Genomic DNA, 20,542 nt, shown 5'->3' with positions numbered 1-20,542 from the left:
ATTTACTTTCTAAATGTTCAAGTTTGGTCCCTCCACTTTATATAATTATTCATCATTAGATATCATTCATCCTTTTGTCAATATTTCACATATATTTCAACTAAGTTAAGTCTCTATTAATTATTTTGCATAGTTAAACTTTTGAGGTGTTACACTACTCTTTATCATTAAATCATCATGAGTAAAATATTATACTATGACATACGAAATTTGGGGTGTTACAAGTGTAAAGTGTGAAGTGCAAAGTTAATCTCTAGGTATTCATTTGGAATAAAATGGATGAATATTGTTGTTTGTATTTTGGGATGAATCTGATTGGATACTCTGAACTTTTTATGTTATGTAGGGAAGTTGAATGGGATAGAGCTTTCAATTTTTTTGGATAATTTGGACTTCTTGACTGCTTGCATCCAGAAAACAAATGGTATGAGCTCTGGTGTGAATTTGTATTAGCTTAATGATGTTTTGTAAATTTGTGAACCCGTTAACAGTTCGTTTAGTGGCTTTGATTATTTGAATTTGTTGTTTGTATTTTGGGATAAATCTGATTGGATACTTTAAATGTTCTATAGGGAAGTTGAATGGGATAGAGCTTTCAATTTTTCGGATAATTTGGACTTCTTGACTGCTTGCATCCAGAAAACAAATGGTATGAGCTCCGATGTGAATTTGTATTAGCTTAATGATGTTTTGTAAATTTTTGAATCGGTTTATAGTTTGTTCAGTGTATCCAATCAGATTCCCATATCAATTGATTAATATTTTCGGTTTTGTAAGTTTGTGAATCCGTTAACAGTTCGTTTAGTGGCTTTGATTATTTGACATTTCACGTATCAGTTGATTAATGCTTTCTGTTTTGCAAATATGTAAAACTGTTTACAGGTCAGTGGCTTAGATTATTTTACACTTCACGTTGCACTGTTTTGTAAATCTATTGACCATCTGTTTACAGTTTGTTCAGCGGTTTTCAGGTTCTTTTGAATGGCATGTATCATACTGGTAGCCAACATCCGACAACTGTTGCTTCCTGAGCTCCATCCCTTTTGAAACTTAATGGCAACCAGCGACAACAAATGACCCATGGAGATGATGATGAATCACACAATAAAAAAAAGCTCATAATCAAGACTTTCAACAGCATCAAACAAGGAATCGGTGGTTATGGATCCAGAGACGACGTTCTTAGCTCTGTACAATCTGCCCTAAAACTTTCATGGATTCAAATGCTATGTACAATCTGCCCTAACTTGTGCTTCGCGCCTATTAAGGTTTGTCCAAATACCCCCTTTTAGTAAAAAAAATTAGTTTTTACAGTTCTTGGCTAATTATACAACTTATTTTGCAGTATCAATATGCAAATTACACGAATCCTAATTACAAGGTAACAGGAGAAGCATCATTAAAGCTTCAGTTAATCAACCAAAGATCCGACTTCGCCTTTGCATTATTCACAGGAGGATTATCAACTGTAACTTCTAGATTTGTGCTTATTTTTTTATTGTTTACATTTTATAGTGTAAATTTGCATTTACAATATTCTGATTATATGTTGACAGCCAGCTCTGGTGGCAGTTTCAAATACAGTTGCTTTTGAGAACCCAAATGCACCAGTTTTGTAAGGCCCGCGTTTGCGTCTAATAGAATGACGACTAAAATACACTAGGAACATAAACTTTTAAAAACGTCCAAACTTTTCTCAATTGAAAGGTAAAAATACTAATAACATTAATGCGCAACTTTAACAAAATTTGGGCATGACCCATCCATACGACGAGTGTATCCCTGTTTTAACCATCATCTATATAAAAAGTCTACAACCCGTTTGACAGACGCGACCAAAAACCATAACATCAAGTTTAACAAGTATAGCTACTAACAAGGTTATACACAACAAGTATTTTGACCCATAATATTACTACAAAATAGCAGAAGCGCTTGACGGTCATAATAAATGCGTGTGTTCACTCCAAATTGCCAAGTCACCTAAGTCGAGGATTTACCTACATTCAACATAAACAAATAAGTTAGTATCTCTTCACTAACACAATTAATTAATAAACCGATTCGTCTCTATCACGGCCTTACATCATTCAACTACATTACTAACCGTTAGACGGTTCATTACATGCTCGCCTCAATGTGCAGACCAAACATACCTTTCTTAACATACCCGCTATCGACGGATACTAGTATTTTTAACATAACTTCCATTCGATTCGTTCATGACGAACGAACATATTCCTTACAATCCAATCCGAAAAGGATGGATCGAGTAGACCTTCATTCGTTACGTACTTAACATCCCATACCCGGTTCGAGAAGAATGAACCGGATATGATGCATTCTCCTTCATAACTTATTCATTTCTCACAATCCGTTTATGACGGATCTTACTTTTTACTTCCAAATAACCATTGATTCAAATATCATAATTTTAACATACAACAATACAATTGGAAATAGTATACATATGACAACATAATAGAAATATGGTGTACACGAACATACCTCGATCTTGTGAACTTTCCGATTTCCTAGTATTGGAACCTTCTTCCTTCACGCCTATAACAACACATTCATTCATTTATTTAGTACTTCTAAATCTCATTCATTCATCCTCCAAACTATACACATTATTCTTTTAAGCATTTCATCAAACACTTGGTGGTCATCATATTTACAGACATTATTTACAAGCATACCAAGCATGAACTTCTACTAGTTCATCCTATAATTCATCAAGAATCAATCCAAGTTCAAACCTTTCTTTTATCCTACATAAATCTTCTAAGATTCAAGCATTACAACATCATCATATTTCAATATTCCAAATGATTATAATCACCATAATCATCCCATCCATAACACAAATTCATAAAGTGAGTTTTTACTACAATCTTTCATATAACCTAAAATCAAACATGATTCTTGTTCTAGAAGGTAATCCTAACTTATATTTCTCATATTTTGATGCAAGAATTCGAGATTGGGTTGAACCCCTCATTCTACAAATCATGATTTCAGAAAATTAAACTTACCACTTCATAAATTGGGGTTAGCTACTCAAATTCCAGGGCTCATGCACTGGATTATCTTATGAATTCAGATTCAATTGCTTGGTTTCTTGAAGCTAGGGTTTCCCCCTCTTGCTCTGTTCTTGATCGATTTCCCCCAGACACACTTACTGTGTGTTTTGGGGTTATAATTAGTTTTAATAATTAAGTTTAACACTTTTACAATTTTACACCCTTTACTTAGTTACTGATTTCAACCCTAAGCTTTTCCCCATATTTAACTACCATCTTGCCATATATCATTAACTACGTTAAGTTTATTATTTATCCTTACTTATTTTTGTGTTAACATTTTGGGGGTGTTACAATTTTACCCACGTTTAGCTCAAGGAAAGATGTGGGACGAAGCGAGTTTCACATTTTTCATCATTTTTAGTTTTTTCGTTAGTATATACTGTTATGGCTCATTTTCTAAGCATACATATCCTGACCAATATCCTGCCTTTGTTTGTTTATTTGTGACCAGGATGCAGGAAGAGGATATTGCTAACATCTTGGGCGATATCCTGAGGTTTATTAATTAACCACGTGCAGGTTAAAGGCTGAGACTTGCTAACGGTCAAGAGGACTTCTTCTCCTCAGGACTCGGACGAGTTTGTTGAAGGAGAGACGTTGAGCCCGAAAGACCAGGTCTACAACGTTCGATGAAGGAATATTCGATGGATCCCGGAAGTTTAGGATAGTTTGTTATTTTATCTTTACTATAAATAGATGGGGGGCGGATCAGTTTAAGGTACATAATCTCCACTAACACTCTCGCATACTTTCACTTTCTAGCTCATTGCAAACAACACACTTGTATTCAAATTTCGTTGTAACACTTAGTCGATCCGCACCACATCCTGCACTGTATCCTGATATTTGAAGCAATAGAAGAACAAGGCAGCTGCGATTGTCAGCTCCCGAGGTTTTATGCCGGCGATCTAGATTGATCAAGGGCTTTCCTCGTACATATTGTGTCATTTACTTTACTTTTTTGCTCATTGTTTGATCACAGATACGACTCTATATCCTGAGCCGTATCCTGAAACTGTTTTTGCAAATAACTCAATTAACATATTTTTGAACACATTCTCTTAGCACACTACCTCACTTAACTAATTTGATCACTTAATTGCTTCGGTAATTTTTGACCAAAACAATTTGGCGCCCACCGTGGGGCAAGTGGTGCTCTCTTTACTAAAAATTTTTGTCAAATCGCTAATCAGTTTTCTATTTTCAAAACTTTTTGCCACATTGTCCATAATGGCCTCAAGATCAAACATGAGTTCCTCTACTGTGTCTGCTATGACTTCTGCTACTACTGGTTCGGTGCTTCCACCACCTCCTCCAAGGACGCCAGCCTCTTCACGACCTCAGGATATTATCCCTACCCGCAGTGTTCAGGAATCTGCTCTCGTTCTAGCTTCTAATGATGAAATTCTTACTTTATTTGGAAGTGTGCGGGAACAAATGAGGCAGCAACAGGAAACAAACCAAATGCTTTTAAGGGAAATACAACTCCTGAAGTCTGGCTCGAGCAGATCTGCTGAGGATAATGTCACTCCATTACACCCCAGAGCGATGAACTTTAGTTCAGCTGTGTATACTGAGGATAACAGGGGGAATATTGTGCCCAGTCTTCCTCAGAATCATACTCCTGAAATACCCTCCTCGGTCAGGATGTCAACCATGAGGAGCTCAGGATATGCTTCAGGATATGGGCAAAATCCTCCAACGGGTAACGTGTCAAATAATAATAATACTCATGCTACTAACAATAGTGGATCTTTGCAGGATACAGGTGTGACATCAGCACTTACTAGGGAACTTCAAAAGTTGAAGGACATGATATCCATTGTACCTGGGGTGGTCCAGCCGATCCCGGAAGTGTCCCAAGACAGCCATAAGATATCTCGTTTTGCACATCCTATCTGTGATGCTGAGATCCCAAAGAGATTTCAAACCCCCAACATGAAGCTTTATGACGGAACTACGGATCCTGAGGAGCATATTGCTCAGTATAGGGAAAGAATGGAGATTAACCCTATCCCTCCGGAGCTCAAGGAAGCGTGCTTGTGCAAGGGATTTGGTTCTACTCTAACAGGATCAGCCTTAAAATGGCTGTTAAACGTTCATCCTCATTCAATTACTTCGTTTGCTCATTTGGTTAATTTATTTAACAGTCAATTTTCTTGTAGTCGGAGTTTTGAGAAACTAACCAGTGATCTTTACAGGATAACTCAAGGGCCTCAGGAATCCTTGAGGGATTATGTGAACAAATTCAGTCGAGAATCCTTGGATATCCCACATCTTGATGTTGCAACAGCTGTGCAAGCTTTCAAGATGGGATTACAAAAGGATTCTCAGTTTTATCAGGATCTTGTAATGAATCCCTGCAGGAATCTCGACGAAGCTCGTAACAGGGCTTTGAGATATATCCGTCTGGAGGATGATAGGAAGATGCAAGAAAGGATGAACTCATCTAACACTTATGAGTCAACTAACAGGAAGTCAGAATCCTCATTCAAGTCATATCGGCCTAAGCCATATGGTAGAAATGAAAACAAGAGAGTGAATGTTGTCGAAGATGAGGATCCTGAAGAGTATCCTGAGTTGTCTGAATATTGCTTTTCTGTTAACATTCCCGAATTGATGTATGCCATGCAGGGTCTAGGAGACAAGGCTAGGTGGCCTCGAAAGAATCAACAAAAGGCTGACTGGAAAGATAAGTCAAAATGGTGTGCTTTCCACGAAGATTTCAGACATGTAACTGAGGATTGCATTACTCTAAGGAAAGAAATAAGCTATCTTCTAAGCAAGGGATATCTGAAGGATCTCTTAGGAAGAAAGAAGAATAAAGGTCAGGATACTGAGAAGGATCCTGAGCGAGCAGCATCACCTCCCGCGGATTCCAAGATAATCAACTTCATTTCGGGAGGATCCGACATTTGTGGGACTTCGTATTCGGCAGCAAAGAGACATGCAAAGGAAGCTAAGGCCGAAAGGGGAGACAAACCTGTCAGGATGACTACCCTCACAACTGACAAAGTGATCACTTTTGATGCAGATGACAGGGATACTGTCCAGGATCCTCACCATGATGCTCTGGTAATAACGTTATATGTGGCTAACCATTTTATACGCAGGATACTGGTTGATAATGGCAGCTCTGTCAACATAATCCAACTAGAAACTTTGAAGATAATGAATGTATCTCCAATGGATATCACTTCAAAGTCTACCGTGCTTGTTGGGTTCAGTGGAGAGGCTAGAAACACAGTGGGAGAGATAAAGTTGCCAGTATACGTTGAAGGAGTCAACTCAATACAACGTTTCTGTGTGATGGATTCTCTATCCTGCTATAACATCATACTGGGAAGACCGTGGATTCACGATATGAAGGCCGTGCCATCAACATATCACTAATGCATCAAGATACCTACCCCTTGGGGAGTTGTCAAAGTTGATAGTGATCAGCAGGAGGCGAAAGAATGCTACTCATCCTCGATGAAATCCTCAACCAAACCTAGTGCAGCATAGCAATTAAAGACGCGGGCCCAAGATATCGTGGAGGATCCGGAGCAGGATGTGAATAAAATTATCCTAAACCAGGATAATCCCGATATTTCGGTGCTCGTGGGAACCAATATCCTTCAGGATATTGAAGAACAATTAATTAATGTTAGGGCTGGATTTTTATGACATATGATCCTTACATGTGATCCTATCCAGTGATCCTTATTTCTTTGGCAGATAGTGATCCTCAGAAGAGTTCCAGGATCAGGATCACGGACCATCAGAGGGATCCTCATGCTAACAGTTGTTTTCATTGGATTTAATGTTATCTTGCAGGAATGTCTAGCAGGATCCGCTCTTAGCAACGTAATCAAGGGACTCGTCTTTACAACTTTGGCATATGCTTAATCAGAGATGAACGTTGTAGAGGATATGGAAACTCAGCATGATTTAAGGGCGATAATTTAGGCTAGATTTACTTTTATTCCTAAAGGGGTAATGAGCTGATAGTTAGTCTATTTACCTAAAATAGGGCAACTCACACTTGTATATATAGCACTCTTCCACATTCGGAAGACACACAACACATTCCTCACACGCTTAGACACAATACTATAGTGATCCTTGTACTCAGCTCGTTACCATCCGAAGTTGTAATCATTATTTGTTATATTGAAGTTTGGTGATCGGTAGTTGCCATCACCCAAGGTTTTTTATGCCGGAGATCATTCATTGATCAAGGGCTTTTTCCTCGTATAAATCCTTGTGTCACTTGCATATTTCATACTAAAGTGATCCTTTACTTTTTCATCAAACCAAGCATCATTCCCCGTTTACATAGAGTTTGGTTGCATTATCCTTGTGTGATTTTTTGACCAAAACAGTTTGGCGCCCACCGTGGGGCAATTGGTGCTTCATTCATAAAGAAATTTTTCTGTTGGTGATCATTCCGGAAGTGTTGCATGGCTTCATCATTGAAGAATACTTCGACAGCGATGTCTGCAGTCAACTCATCTAATGGCATTCCACCTTTGCCTCCACCACCAGCTGGATCTCAGAGAAATGCTGAGAAGAGACCAACTCCTATCTCCTCTAAACCATCATCTTCTGCTCTAACTTCTTCTGTTCCCAGTACTAGTGATATATTTACTTTGATTTTTCAGATGAGGGATCGTATGCAGCAGCAGGATGAAACTAATGACAGGATCCTCAAGGAAATCGGAGATCTCAAAAAGCAAAAGAAAACGGCAGAGGATCATTCCCCTCTGATGCCCAAATCTTTGAATTTTGATACTCCGATGATTACTAATCAGCCATCAGAGGTCCCAGATGTTCAACACATGTGGGGATCAAGAGGAGTGCATTTCGGCCCAGCAGCAATGACTCAGGCATCAGGATCATATTTCCAACCGGCAGGATCCTACACTCAGCATACGGGATCCTTCATGAGCTTAGGATCCTCATTTGTTCCAGGATCATCCCAGGTTCAAGGATCCTCCTTCGTTCCAGGATCATCCCAGGTTCAAGGATCCTCCTTCGTTCCAGGATCATCCCAGGTTCAAGGATCCCTTCAGATACCAGGATCCTTGAAGAATTTGCAAACAGGAAGTCCAGATGTCCATCAAGGAGATTTTATTCCAATGCAAACCATTGCTTCCACTGGTCCCCCCATCATCCCAGAATCCCAGCAACATGGATTCACATCCAATGTTCCTAACTTGAACCCGATGGGAGGTAACACTTTTAATAATTCTTATACCACTAACCATGGATTCGCGCAGGATACAGGTATCAATCATGCTATGTCCAGAGAACTACAAAAACTGAAAGATATGATATCAAGTGTCCCAGGGGTAGTCAAACCTATCCCGGAGATTGCAGATGGAAGCCATAAGGTATCTCGTTTTGCACCACCAATCTGTGATGCTGAGATACCCAAAAGGTTCCATATCCCTACTATGAAGCTGTATGATGGTACAACAGATCCTGAGGAACACATAGCACAATACAGGGAAAGGATGGAGATCAATCCAATACCAGAAAAGCTAAAGGAAGCATGCCTATGCAAAGGATTTGGATCCACTCTTACTGGATCAGCTCTTAAATGGCTGCTAAGTCTTCCCCCTTATTCTATTACTTCGTTTGCTAACTTAGTTAACTTATTCAATAACCAATTTTCTTGTAGTAGAAAATTTGAATGATTAACTAGTGATTTATATAGGGTGACTCAGGGTCATAATGAATCATTAAGGGATTACATAACCAAATTTAGTAAAGAATCCTTGGACATTCCTAACTTGGATATGGCCACAGCTGTTGAGGCATTCAAGATGGGATTGCTTAAGGACTCATTGTTCTATGATGATCTTGTTATGACACCATGCAGGAACCTAGATGAAGTAAGAACTCGGGCACTTAGGTTCATCCGGCTAGAGGATGACAAGAGGATCCAGGAGAGACACGCAGGATCCTCTAAGCAAGAAAAGCAAGGATCCTCTTTCAAAAGCAACAAATTCAAATCCTACCATAGAAATGACAACCAGAACGTGCATGTTGTTGACCAAGAAGAGGATGATGAGGATTATCCTCCGATTTCTGAATATTGTTTTTCCGTTGACAATCATGAACTAATCCTTGCAATGCAGAATCTAGGAGAAAAAGCCAGGTGGCCCAGAAAGAATGACAAACCAACTGGAATTAAAGACAAATCGAAGTGGTGTGCATACCACGAGGATTTTGGGCATTTAACTGAAGAATGTATCGCATTAAGAAAGGAAATTGGATATCTGCTAAGCAAGGGGCATCTAAAAGAGTTGTTGGGAAGAAAAAAGCAAAGGACTCAGGATCCTGAAAGGATCCCTGAAAAAGCTCCAGCCCCTCCGGCAAATGCACAAGTGATCAACTTTATTTCTGGAGGATCAGACATCTGTGGTACATCCTTCTCGGCAGCTAAAAGGCATGCAAAGGAAGCTAAAATGGATAATGGAGAAAGGCCTATTCGAACATCAAGCGTCTCGGAAGGAAAAATTATAACCTTCGATGAGGATGATAGAATTAACATCCAGGATCCTCATCATGATAGTCTAGTCATCACTCTCTTTATCTCTAACCATTTTGTCCGCAGGATCCTTATCGACGGAGGAAGCTCAGTAAACATTATCCAGCTTGATGTTCTGAAGAAGATGGGTATTCCAGAATCAGACATCACACCAAGATCCTCTGTGCTTGTGGGATTCAGTGGAGAAACTAAGAAAACCCTGGGGGACATCAAACTCCCAATCTACGTGGAAGTGTTTTGGTCAAAAATCACACAAGGATAATGTAACCAAACTTTATGTAAACGGGGTATGATGCTTGGTTAATTATAAAAGTAAAGGATCACTTTTGTGAGAAATATGCAAAGACACAATGATTTATACGAGGAAAAAGCCCTTGATCAATGTATGATCTCCGGCATAAAAAACCTCGGGTAATGGCAACTACCGATCACCAACTTCAATATAAGAAAAATATAGTTACAACTTCGGATGATAATGAGCTGAGTACAAGGATCACTATAGTTTCGAGTGTCTAAGCGTGTGAGAATTGTGTTGTGTGTTGTCGTGTGTTCTTCCAAATGAGGAAGAGTGGTATTTATGCAAGTGTAGGTGACCTATTTTAGGTAAAAAGACTAATAATCAGCTCATTACCCCTTTAGAAATAAAAGACAATCTAGCCTAAATTGCCGCCCATAAATCAAGCTAAGTTTCCATATCCTTTGCAACGTCTATCTTCGATTAAGCTCATGCTATAATTGTGAAGACGCGTCCCTTGATTATGATGCTAAGAGCGTATCCTGCTAGATGTTCCTGCAAAATAACATTGTTTTAAACGAAGGTAACTGTTAGCATGAGGATCCTTTGATGGTCCATGATCCTGATCCTGAAGTCCTGCTGAGGATCACTGTCTGCCAAAGAAACAAGGATCACTGGTTAGGATCATGTATAAGGATCACGTATAATAAAAATCCAGCCCTAACAATTGCCCCCAAAATATAAGGAGTTTATTGTAAATTAATGAGTTATATTTTGCTCTGATCTTATCTTCAACGGACTACTCGGATAACTAGCCGTTATCAGCGAACTAGCCGTTGTGATCATTACGTCATAGATGTGACAATCCCTGCAAATCATGATTATAAATAGGAGATAGGGTTGGGATCACTCTGCATTTAAATTCAGGATATACTCCCTTTATAATCTCCACCGAAGATTGACCAGGTATTCTCTTCTTCTCTCTTTCCTTTCTTCCTTCTCTTGCTCTGTTTTTTCTGCTTTTACTCTGTTTCTATTCCACCACGAGTATGTTGCTTCGAAATTCTCCACATAAGGATTCCAAGAAGAGCAGTCCCCTAAAAAGCCAAGGGATCATCAAGGACTCTCCTACGGAGAGATGTTGCTTTACTGATGCTCATGTAGACAGGATTCGTCATTGCTTTCCGGCGAATGCTGTTTTCAAATCCTTCACACCTACTGCTTTGAGCGACTTTGTTTCAGACGTCTGGGTGGCCTTTCCCGCTACTCCGTTCACCATAGGGTATTCGTATCCTTTTCCGGCCTTCACCCAATCCTTCTTTTCTTTAACCGGCATATCTTATATCCAAGCTATGCCGATGATCTGGAGGGTCCTGTATACCTTCGAGAGGATCATCGAGCAGAAGGGAATTGATTTGGGGATGGCAGAGTTGGCCGCACTTTATGATCTTACCACGTTCGGTTCTTGCCGATATCTGCTAAAACGGAAAGCTGGGGAGGATCACCCTGTCTTCAAGGTTACTAAGAATGACACAAACTGGAAGCGTCGCTTTTTCTTTGTTAGAAGGGATACCATCCCAGATGGGAAGGATCTGCCCAAGGAATGGGCCACTCATGGTAGGGTAGAGGATCCTGGAAGGATCACTATCAGACTTGTCTCATACGATGAGGATTACTAACGTCTTTTTTATTTTTTGTGCAGCTATATCCATTGCTTATCTTAAGTTAACCCCTGCTGCAAGAGAAAGAGTCTTAGCTTTTAAAAAGCTTAATCCTGAGGTCAGAAGTTTCCAAGTCACCGTCCAAGATTCACGGGAAGTATCCTCCGTATCTGCCACTATGTCAAGTAAGTATCCTTGTAAAAAGTAAGTTATATGTGAGATTGTTTGATTAATAAGGGAACTTATCTTGTTTCTGGTTGTGTAGGCGCTGGAAAGTCTGCCAAATCTGCCAAGTCTGCTTCCAAGTTTGGGATAAGTGATCTTGCCAACGTCAAGTCTTTGAGGAGGAAGACTTCTGCTGCCAGTCCCTCTACTTCAGCCCTTAAAGCACCCATTCGGGGTAAGGGAAAAAAGAGAAAGACTTCTGAAGATCTCCAGGGATTTCCTCTGCTTCGCCAACAGTTTCTCGACTATGTTAATGAGGTAAGGATCACTGCCCCTGTTGGTTATCCTTCTTAAGTATCCTGCTTGAATATCCTGCTTCCTTTTGGATCGCCTGATCCTGAATCTTCCTTATACCTCTTCTGCAGAAACTTGCTGAGATCGAGACCTATCTTGGCCATGTCGAGGATCAAGAAAGCCAAATTGCTGATCTTCAACAAATGGGCGTATTGAAGGATCTCAAGATAGCAGATCTTGAGAAGGAACTCCGGGCTACGAAGGATGAGGCTGCTCAAAGATTGATTGATATGGATAGCGAGAAGCAGGAGATCATCCAGGATGCCAAGGTCTCTGCGGCAATTGCCATGTACAAGATACAACTTCAGATGGCTACGGAGGCTCAGGATCCTTCCTTCGACAAGAGCACATGGGATGTTGAAGATTGGAAGGCAAGGCTGGCGGAACTGGGAGACGAGGATGAAGCTGAGGATATCCCAATGCTGGAGGGTGGTGATGCTGACAAGGATCAGGGCGGAGAAGCTGGTGGTGATGGAGCAGCAAAGGTGTAAGCTGCTGGATTGGGCGATGATGGATATTTGTGACTAGGCCGGAGCCCAATTTTTTTAGTATGGTAGTGGTTTGTGGTAGTGGTATTTGGAACAATTATGGTCTGTAATTTGAACAATAGCTCTTAGGGTTAAGGATCCTGGATCCTTTGAACAATAGGTAGGATTGCAAAAGGTGGAGGGATCCTCTGTTTGGGGGATGAAGCCTTTGTGATCCTGCCGCTTTTAATTTCCTGCACAATGCTAAGACCGCATAGACAATGGACACCCTTTGCCAACCCATGTGGACGGGCCACGTTTTGCTGGTAGAAATGTGGGTTGGCAATTTTGACAACTTTTTTGAAAGGGTTAAAGATCCTTTTGTTAATAATATAACCTTAATCTTTCTGGCTTATCTCGTGTTGTAATCCGTTAATTATCTTCTTATTTCTGAATTGTTTTTGTAGTATATTTGTTAAAGTAACAAGAGTTGAAAATATGTTTAATAAATTTAGGATATGATCCTAGATCAAATATCCTGACATTGAAAATTTTCAAAGTACTTTAGTTCAAGGATCATAGGTTCGGTTGTCAAAGTGTAAGGGTTGGTTAGGATAATGAGTATAATAAAAATAGTCAAGGATCATACCTGAGGATCCAAGTTAGGATCCTAACCTTCGATCAAGATAATCGTAGATAAGATTTTGATGGATAATAAGGATTAAGGATCCTTATGTGTTTTAACTTTGACAATCCTGAAAAATGAAACATAACTTGGGACTAAGCCAATGTAAAAAATAAATTAGTAACTGGGGACATGCCCAAAGGATAACTGAGAATGATCCCGGAGGATCACTGGGGACAAGCCCAAAGGATAACTGGGGACAAGCCCAAAGGATAACTGGGGACAAGCCCAAAGGATCGTATGTAAACTGGAGTATGGCCCTTACTGGCGACTATCCAAACTTTGTGACATGAAAATGTCAAAACCTTAGCTAACGTGAAAACGTTAGAAACCTTAGGAACGGATGTATGGTACGTCTACCATTATACGTAGGATCCTAAATATAGCCAGTACGATGAGGTTGTCAGCCCCGGAAGTGGGTACTGGTCCCAAAGACGTGAACTATATCAGGATCATCGTGCGCTGCTGGCGGAAACTGGGGATAATCCCAAGGATAACTGGGGTTGGACCCAAGGATCTGCGGTGCTTTTGAAGATCTTTGACGATATGCTGAAGATACCTGAACTATCATAACTCGAATGGTTTGTGAGTAGAGGATGAAGGATACAAGATCCTTATCCTTAGGTAAAAAGTAAGAGAATGTAATAGTTTTAGGATAAGCATACTTCAATGTAAGGATCACGTGCTTGAAGGATCATGTTCACATGAAATGTTTCTTCAAGTGAACAGCATTCCAGGCTCTTGGTAACAAATTTCCTTCCATGGTTAGCAACCTGTATGCCCCCTTTCCTGCTTCAGCTTCAATCAAGTAGGGACCTTCCCATTTTGGTGCTAACTTCCCGTCAGCATGATTGATAGTATTTTGAAATGCTTTTCTCAACACCATATCTCCGATTTGGAACTTCCTTATCCTGACATTCTTGTTGTAAGCACCAGCCATTCTTTGTTGGTAGCTTGCCATCCTTATCCTAGCCAGATCCCTGATTTCCTCAATAGTATCCAAATCCTGAGCTAGGATTGCAGCATTCTCTTCAGGATCACGAGCACTTGTTCTAGCAGTTGGGACCACCATCTCGGTTGGGATCACTGCTTCTGCCCCAAATACTAAAGAGAAAGGTGTTTGACCAGTGGCATTCTTGGGAGTTGTCCTATCAGCCCATAGCACATAAGGTAACTCCTCTGCCCATTTCCCCTTCTTGGATCCTAGCTTCTTTTTCAAATTGTTGATGATGATCTTGTTGGATGATTCTGACCATTGGTTTGTGGGTGAACTGGTGTTGATGTTATCATCTTGATTCCCCAACTGTCACAAAAGTTAGTGGTTCTGCTTCCAATGAATTGGGAACCATTATCACATACAATTTCAGAGGGAATGCCAAATCTAGTTATAATGTTTCTTTTAATGAAGGATATGACTTCCTTTTCCCTGACTTGAGCAAAGGCTTCAGCTTCTATCCACTTAGAAAAATAGTCAGTCATGGCAAGCATAAATACTTTTCCACCAGGTGCTTTAGGAAGCTTGCCAACTATATCCATTCCCCATCTCATGAATGGCCAAGAAGATGGTATTGGGTGTAAAAATTCAGCTGGTTGATGAAGGATATTGCTGTGTCTTTGGCAAGGATCACATTTCCTAGCATATTCTACAGCATCCCTTTTCATGGTTGGCCAGTAGTATCCTGTTCTTAGGATCCTTGAGAATAATGCCCTGCCCCCAGTGTGGTTTCCACAATCTCCTTCATGGAAGTCTCTCAACACTTCTTCAATTTCAGGATCCTCAATACATCTTAAATATGGTCCTGCAAGGGATCGTTTATACAGCACATTATTTAAGATTGTAAATTGAGATACCTTAATCCTGAAAGCTCTAGGATTTTCTCCCATCGGAATCTCCCCGTGTTGCAAGTATTTCATGATTGGTGAGACCCATGATCCTGCATAAGATTGAGCTTCTTCACTAGGGATTACTGCAGTATCCTCTTCTATTTCCATGGCCACTTGATTTTCAATAGCAGGAGCCAGGATACGGATGATAGGGATACTTATGTCTTCTGGAATTTTTAAGGATGATCCTAAGTTGGCCAATGCATCAGCTTCCGTGTTATCCTCCCTTGGTACCTGTGTTAAGCTGAAAGAAACAAAAGAGAGTGCCAATTTTTTGACTATTTCTAAATATTTGGTTAGTTTTTCACCTTTAACAGCATAGGATCCATTAAAGTGATTGGTGATCAATAATGAATCTACATATACTTTAAGATATTTCACCCCCATATCCTTAGCAATTTGCAAGCCAGCGATTAAGGCTTCGTATTCAGCCTCATTGTTAGTTGCTTGGAACTCACAGGCTATGGAGTGGGGTATTATGTCCCCCTGTGGCGATTTTAGTAGTATCCCGAACCCTGTGCCCTTGACATTTGAGGATCCATCGGTGTGTAGTATCCAAGGATCCTTGGTTTCATCCAGCTGCTGGACTTCCAATTCTGCTTCTTTTTGTAGATCACTACTGAAATCAGCCACAAAGTCAGCTAATGCTTGGGATTTAATGGCTGTTCTTGGCTCGTATCTTATATCATGGGCACTAAGCTTTACTGCCCACTTAGCCATTCTTCCTGACATCTCTGGTTTCCTGAGGACATTCTTAATTGGAAAGTTAGTTCTAACAACAATAGTATGGGTTTCAAAATAATGCCTTAACTTAGTTGATGCCATGATTAATGCAAGAATAAGCTTTTCGAGGTGTGAGTACCTGGATTCGGCATCAAGTAAACTCTTACTTACGTAGTAGATAGGATATTGTGTACCTTCATGATCCTTAACAAGGACAGCACTTACAGCGGTTGAGGATACCGCCAAATATAAGGATAACACATCTCCTTTTTCAGGCTTTGTTAATGCTGGTGCTGAGGACATATATTCTTTAAGGGCTTGTAAAGCATTCTCATGTTTCTCAGTCCATTCAAACTTCTTGTTCTTCCTTAGGATATCGTAAAATTCTTTACATTTTTCTGAGGATTTTGATATGAACCTGTTCAGAGCTGCTATCCTGCCTGTTAGCCTTTGCACATCCTTAGCATTGGCAGGGGACTTGATGTTCACTAGTGCTTTAATTTGCTCCGGACTTGCTTCAATACCTCTCTGAGTTACCATATATCCTAGGAATTTACCTGCCTTAACACCAAAGTGGCACTTCGAAGGATTAAGCTTCATGTTATAATTATCAAGGATATCAAATGCTTCCTCCAAATCCCTTAGGTGATCCTCAACTTTCTTTGATTTGACTACCATATCATCTATGTATACTTCCATAGTTTGTCCAATTTGATCTTTGAACATCATATTCACCAGCCTTTGATATGTTGCACCTGCATTTCTTAATCCAAAAGGCATGGCAATATAACAATACAAACCTGTTGGGGTCATAAAGGCTGTATCCTCTTGGTCAGATGGTTCCATCTGAATTTGTTGGAATCCAGATGATGCATCCATAAAGGTCAACAGTTCATGCCCCGCTGTTGCATCCACCATGGAGTCAATGTGGGGTAATGGGAAAGGATCCTTGGGACATGCCTTATTCAGATCAGTGAAATCGACACATACCCTCCACTTTCCGTTTTTCTTTTGGACAACGACCACATTGGCTAACCATTTTGGATACTTTACCTCTCTGATCATACCTGCTCGAAGTAGTCTCTTTACTTCTTCTTGGATAATGGCATTCCTTTCTGGTGCAAACTTCCTCCTTTTTTGATGGATTGGTTTGATAGACCTGTCAATGCCAAGTTTGTGAGTAATAATATCCTTAGATATACCTGTCATATCTTCATGTTTCCAAGCAAAGGTAGATTTTCTTCTTTTGAGGAAGGATATTAAGTCTTCTTTCATCCTGCCAAGGATCCCTGATCCGATATAGATTTTTGATTCAGGATCACTAGGATCCAAGAGGATTTCGTCCACATCTTGTTCCCTTGCCTCCAAGACATCCCTCGGAGGATACTGTAATTGCTATTGCTCCCTTGGCTTCGAGGTTGGCTTCATGGATGATGTATAACAATCCTTAGCCTCCTTCTGATCACTGTCGATCTTGATTATTCCCCATGGGCTAGGGAGTTTCACACATTGATGATAGGTGGATGGGACTGCTTTCATATCATGTATCCAGGGCCTGCCAAGGATTACATTGCAACAAGATAAACAGTCAATAACACAAAATTTTTGATAATTATGTAATCCTTCCACGTAGATTGGGAGTTTGATGTCCCCCAGAGTTTTCTTCGTTTCTCCACTGAATCCTACAAGCACGGAGGATCTTGGTATGATGTCTGATTCTGGAATACCCATTTTCTTCAGAACATCAAGCTGGATAATGTTCACTGAGCTTCCTCCATCGATAAGGATCCTGCGGACAAAATGGTTAGAGATAAAGAGAGTAATAACCAAACTATCATGATGAGGATCCTGAATGTTAGTGCGATCCTCCTCATCAAACGTTATCCTCTTCCCCTCTGAGACACTTGATGTCCTAATAGGTCTTTCTCCATTATCCATTTTTGACTCCTTTGCATGCCTTTTGGCCGCCGAGAAGGATGTACCACAGATGTCTGATCCTCCGGAAATAAAGTTGATCACTTGTGCATTTGCCGGAGGTGCTGGAGCGTTTTCAGGGATCCTTTCAGGATCCTGAGTCCTTTGCTTTTTTCTTCCCAACAATTCTTTTAGGTGCCCCTTGCTTAACAGATATCCAATTTCTTTTCTTAAAGCTATGCATTCTTCAGTTAGGTGCCCGAAATCCTCATGGTATGCACACCATTTTGACTTGTCTTTAGTCCCGGACGGTTTATCATTCTTCCTGGGCCACCTAGCTTTTTCACCTAGATTCTGCATTGCAAGGATTAGTTCATGATTATCAACGGAAAAACAGTATTCTGAGATTGGAGGATAATCTTCATCATCCTCTTCTTGGTCAACAGCATGCACATTCTGTTTCTCATTTCTATGGTAGGATTTGAATTTGTTGTTCTTGAAGCAGGATCCTTGCTTCTCCTGTTTTGAGGATCCTACTTGTCTCTCCTGGATCCTCTTGTCATCCTCTAGCCGGATGAACCTGAGTGCCCGAGTCCTTACTTCATCTAGATTCCTGCATGGTGTCATAACAAGATCATCATAGAATAATGAATCCTTAAGCAGTCCCATTTTGAAGGCTTCAACAGCCGTAGCCATATCCAAGTTGGGAATGTCCAAGGATTCTTTACTAAATTTAGTTATATAATCCCTTAATGATTCATTATGACCTTGAGTTACCCTATATAAATCACTGGTTAATCTTTCAAATTTTCTACTACAAGAGAATTGGTTATTGAATAAATTAACTAAATTAGCAAATGAAGTAATAGAGTAAGGGGGAAGACTTAGCAGCCACTTAAGAGCTGATCCAGTAAGAGTGGATCCAAATCCTTTACATAGGCATGCTTCCTTCAACTTTTCTGGGATAGGATTGATCTCCATCCTCTCCCTGTATTGTGCTATGTGCTCCTCTGGATCCGTTGTACCATCATACAGCTTCATAGTAGGGATATGGAACCTTTTGGGTACTTCTGCATCACAAATTGGTGGTGCAAAGCGAGATACCTTGTGGCTTTCATCTGCAATCTCTGGGATAGGCTTGACTACCCCTGGAACACTTGAGATCATATCTTTTAGCTTCTGCAATTCCCTGGCCATAGCATGATTGATACCTGTATCCTGCATGAATCCATGGTTAGTGGTATGATAATTATTTAAAGTATTACCTCCCATTGGGTTCAAGTTAGTGAATCCATATTGTTGGGATTCTGGGATAACGGAGGGACCAGTGGAAGCAATGGTCTGCATTGGAATGAAGTCCCCTTGATGGACATCTAGACTTCCTGTTTGCAAACTTTTTAGGGATCCTGGCATCTGGGAGGATCCTGGTATCTGGAAGGATCCTGGAACGAAGGAGGATCCTTGACCCTGGGATGATCCTGGAACAAAGTAGGATCCTTGAAACTGCTGTGCTCCCGGATAGGCTCCCGAATTCATGAAGGATCCCATATGCTGGGGATAGGATCCTGCCGGCTGAAAGTGTGAGCCTGATGCCTGAGTCATTGTTGTTGATCCGAGGTGCAATCCTCTTGATTCTCCCATAATTTGCACGTCTAGAATTTCCGATGGCTGAGAAGTGATCATTGGAGTATCAAAGCTCAAGGATTTGGGCATCAGTGGGGAATGATCCTCTGCCGTTCTCCTTTGTCTTTTGAGATCTCCAATTTCCCTGAGGATCCTTTCATTAGTTTCATCCTGCCGCTGCATACGATCCTTCATCTGCAAAATCAAAGTAAATACATCACTAGTACTGGGAATATAAGAATTCATAGCAGAAGAAGATGGAGGTTTAGAGTTAGTAGGAGTTTGTCTCTTCTCAGCATTCTTCTGGGATCCTGCCGGTGGAGGAGGCAGAGTGTTCTGAGACGAGGTGACTGCAGACATCGTCGTGGACATGTTTTTCAATGATGAAGCCATGTAATTCTTTGAAATGATTTCGAACAGAAAGTTTTCCTATGAATGAAGCACCAATTGCCCCACGGTGGGCGCCAAACTGTTTTGGTCAAAAATCACACAAGGATAATGTAACCAAACTTTATGTAAACGGGGTATGATGCTTGGTTAATTATAAAAGTAAAGGATCACTTTTGTGAGAAATATGCAAAGACACAATGATTTATACGAGGAAAAAGCCCTTGATCAATGTATGATCTCCGGCATAAAAAACCTCGGGTGATGGCAACTACCGATCACCAACTTCAATATAAGAAAAATATAGTTACAACTTCGGATGATAATGAGCTGAGTACAAGGATCACTATAGTTTCGAGTGTCTAAGCGTGTGAGAATTGTGTTGTGTGTTGTCGTGTGTTCTTCCAAATGAGGAAGAGTGGTATTTATACAAGTGTAGGTGACCTATTTTAGGTAAAAAGACTAATAATCAGCTCATTACCCCTTTAGAAATAAAAGACAATCTAGCCTAAATTGCCGCCCATAAATCAAGCTAAGTTTCCATATCCTTTGCAACGTCTATCTTCGATTAAGCTCATGCTATAATTGTGAAGACGCGTCCCTTGATTATGATGCTAAGAGCGTATCCTGCTAGATGTTCCTGCAAAATAACATTGTTTTAAACGAAGGTAACTGTTAGCATGAGGATCCTTTGATGGTCCATGATCCTGATCCTGAAGTCCTGCTGAGGATCACTGTCTGCCAAAGAAACAAGGATCACTGGTTAGGATCACGTATAAGGATCACGTATAATAAAAATCCAGCCCTAACAGGA

The 20,542-nt window shown here is 40.4% G+C and overlaps 1 protein-coding gene and 1 long non-coding RNA gene across 2 annotated transcripts; one reads left to right on the top strand and one right to left on the bottom strand.

Moving 5' to 3' along the window:
* The first annotated feature begins 291 nt into the window (after nucleotides 1-291).
* On the top strand, nucleotides 292-1,619 carry LOC110901082 (probable inactive purple acid phosphatase 1). The gene is made up of 4 exons (XM_022147934.2): nucleotides 292-424; nucleotides 573-1,268; nucleotides 1,346-1,468; nucleotides 1,557-1,619. Exons 2-4 carry the CDS (start codon nucleotides 1,074-1,076, stop codon nucleotides 1,617-1,619), a joined length of 381 nt encoding a protein of 126 aa, XP_022003626.2. The 5' UTR covers nucleotides 292-424; nucleotides 573-1,073.
* Nucleotides 1,620-1,736: 117 nt separating this feature from the next.
* Nucleotides 1,737-3,169, bottom strand: LOC118485649. Its single transcript, XR_004877224.1, has 3 exons — nucleotides 3,039-3,169; nucleotides 2,509-2,562; nucleotides 1,737-2,000 (listed from the first exon to the last, which is right to left on the bottom strand). It is a non-coding gene; the product is annotated as an uncharacterized LOC118485649 (long non-coding RNA).
* Between the last annotated feature and the right edge of the window lie 17,373 nt (nucleotides 3,170-20,542).

This window comes from Helianthus annuus, chromosome 13 (assembly GCF_002127325.2).
Source record: "Helianthus annuus cultivar XRQ/B chromosome 13, HanXRQr2.0-SUNRISE, whole genome shotgun sequence".
Taxonomy (NCBI): Eukaryota; Viridiplantae; Streptophyta; class Magnoliopsida; order Asterales; family Asteraceae; genus Helianthus; species Helianthus annuus.
This window is presented reverse-complemented; position numbering and strand designations above follow the sequence as displayed.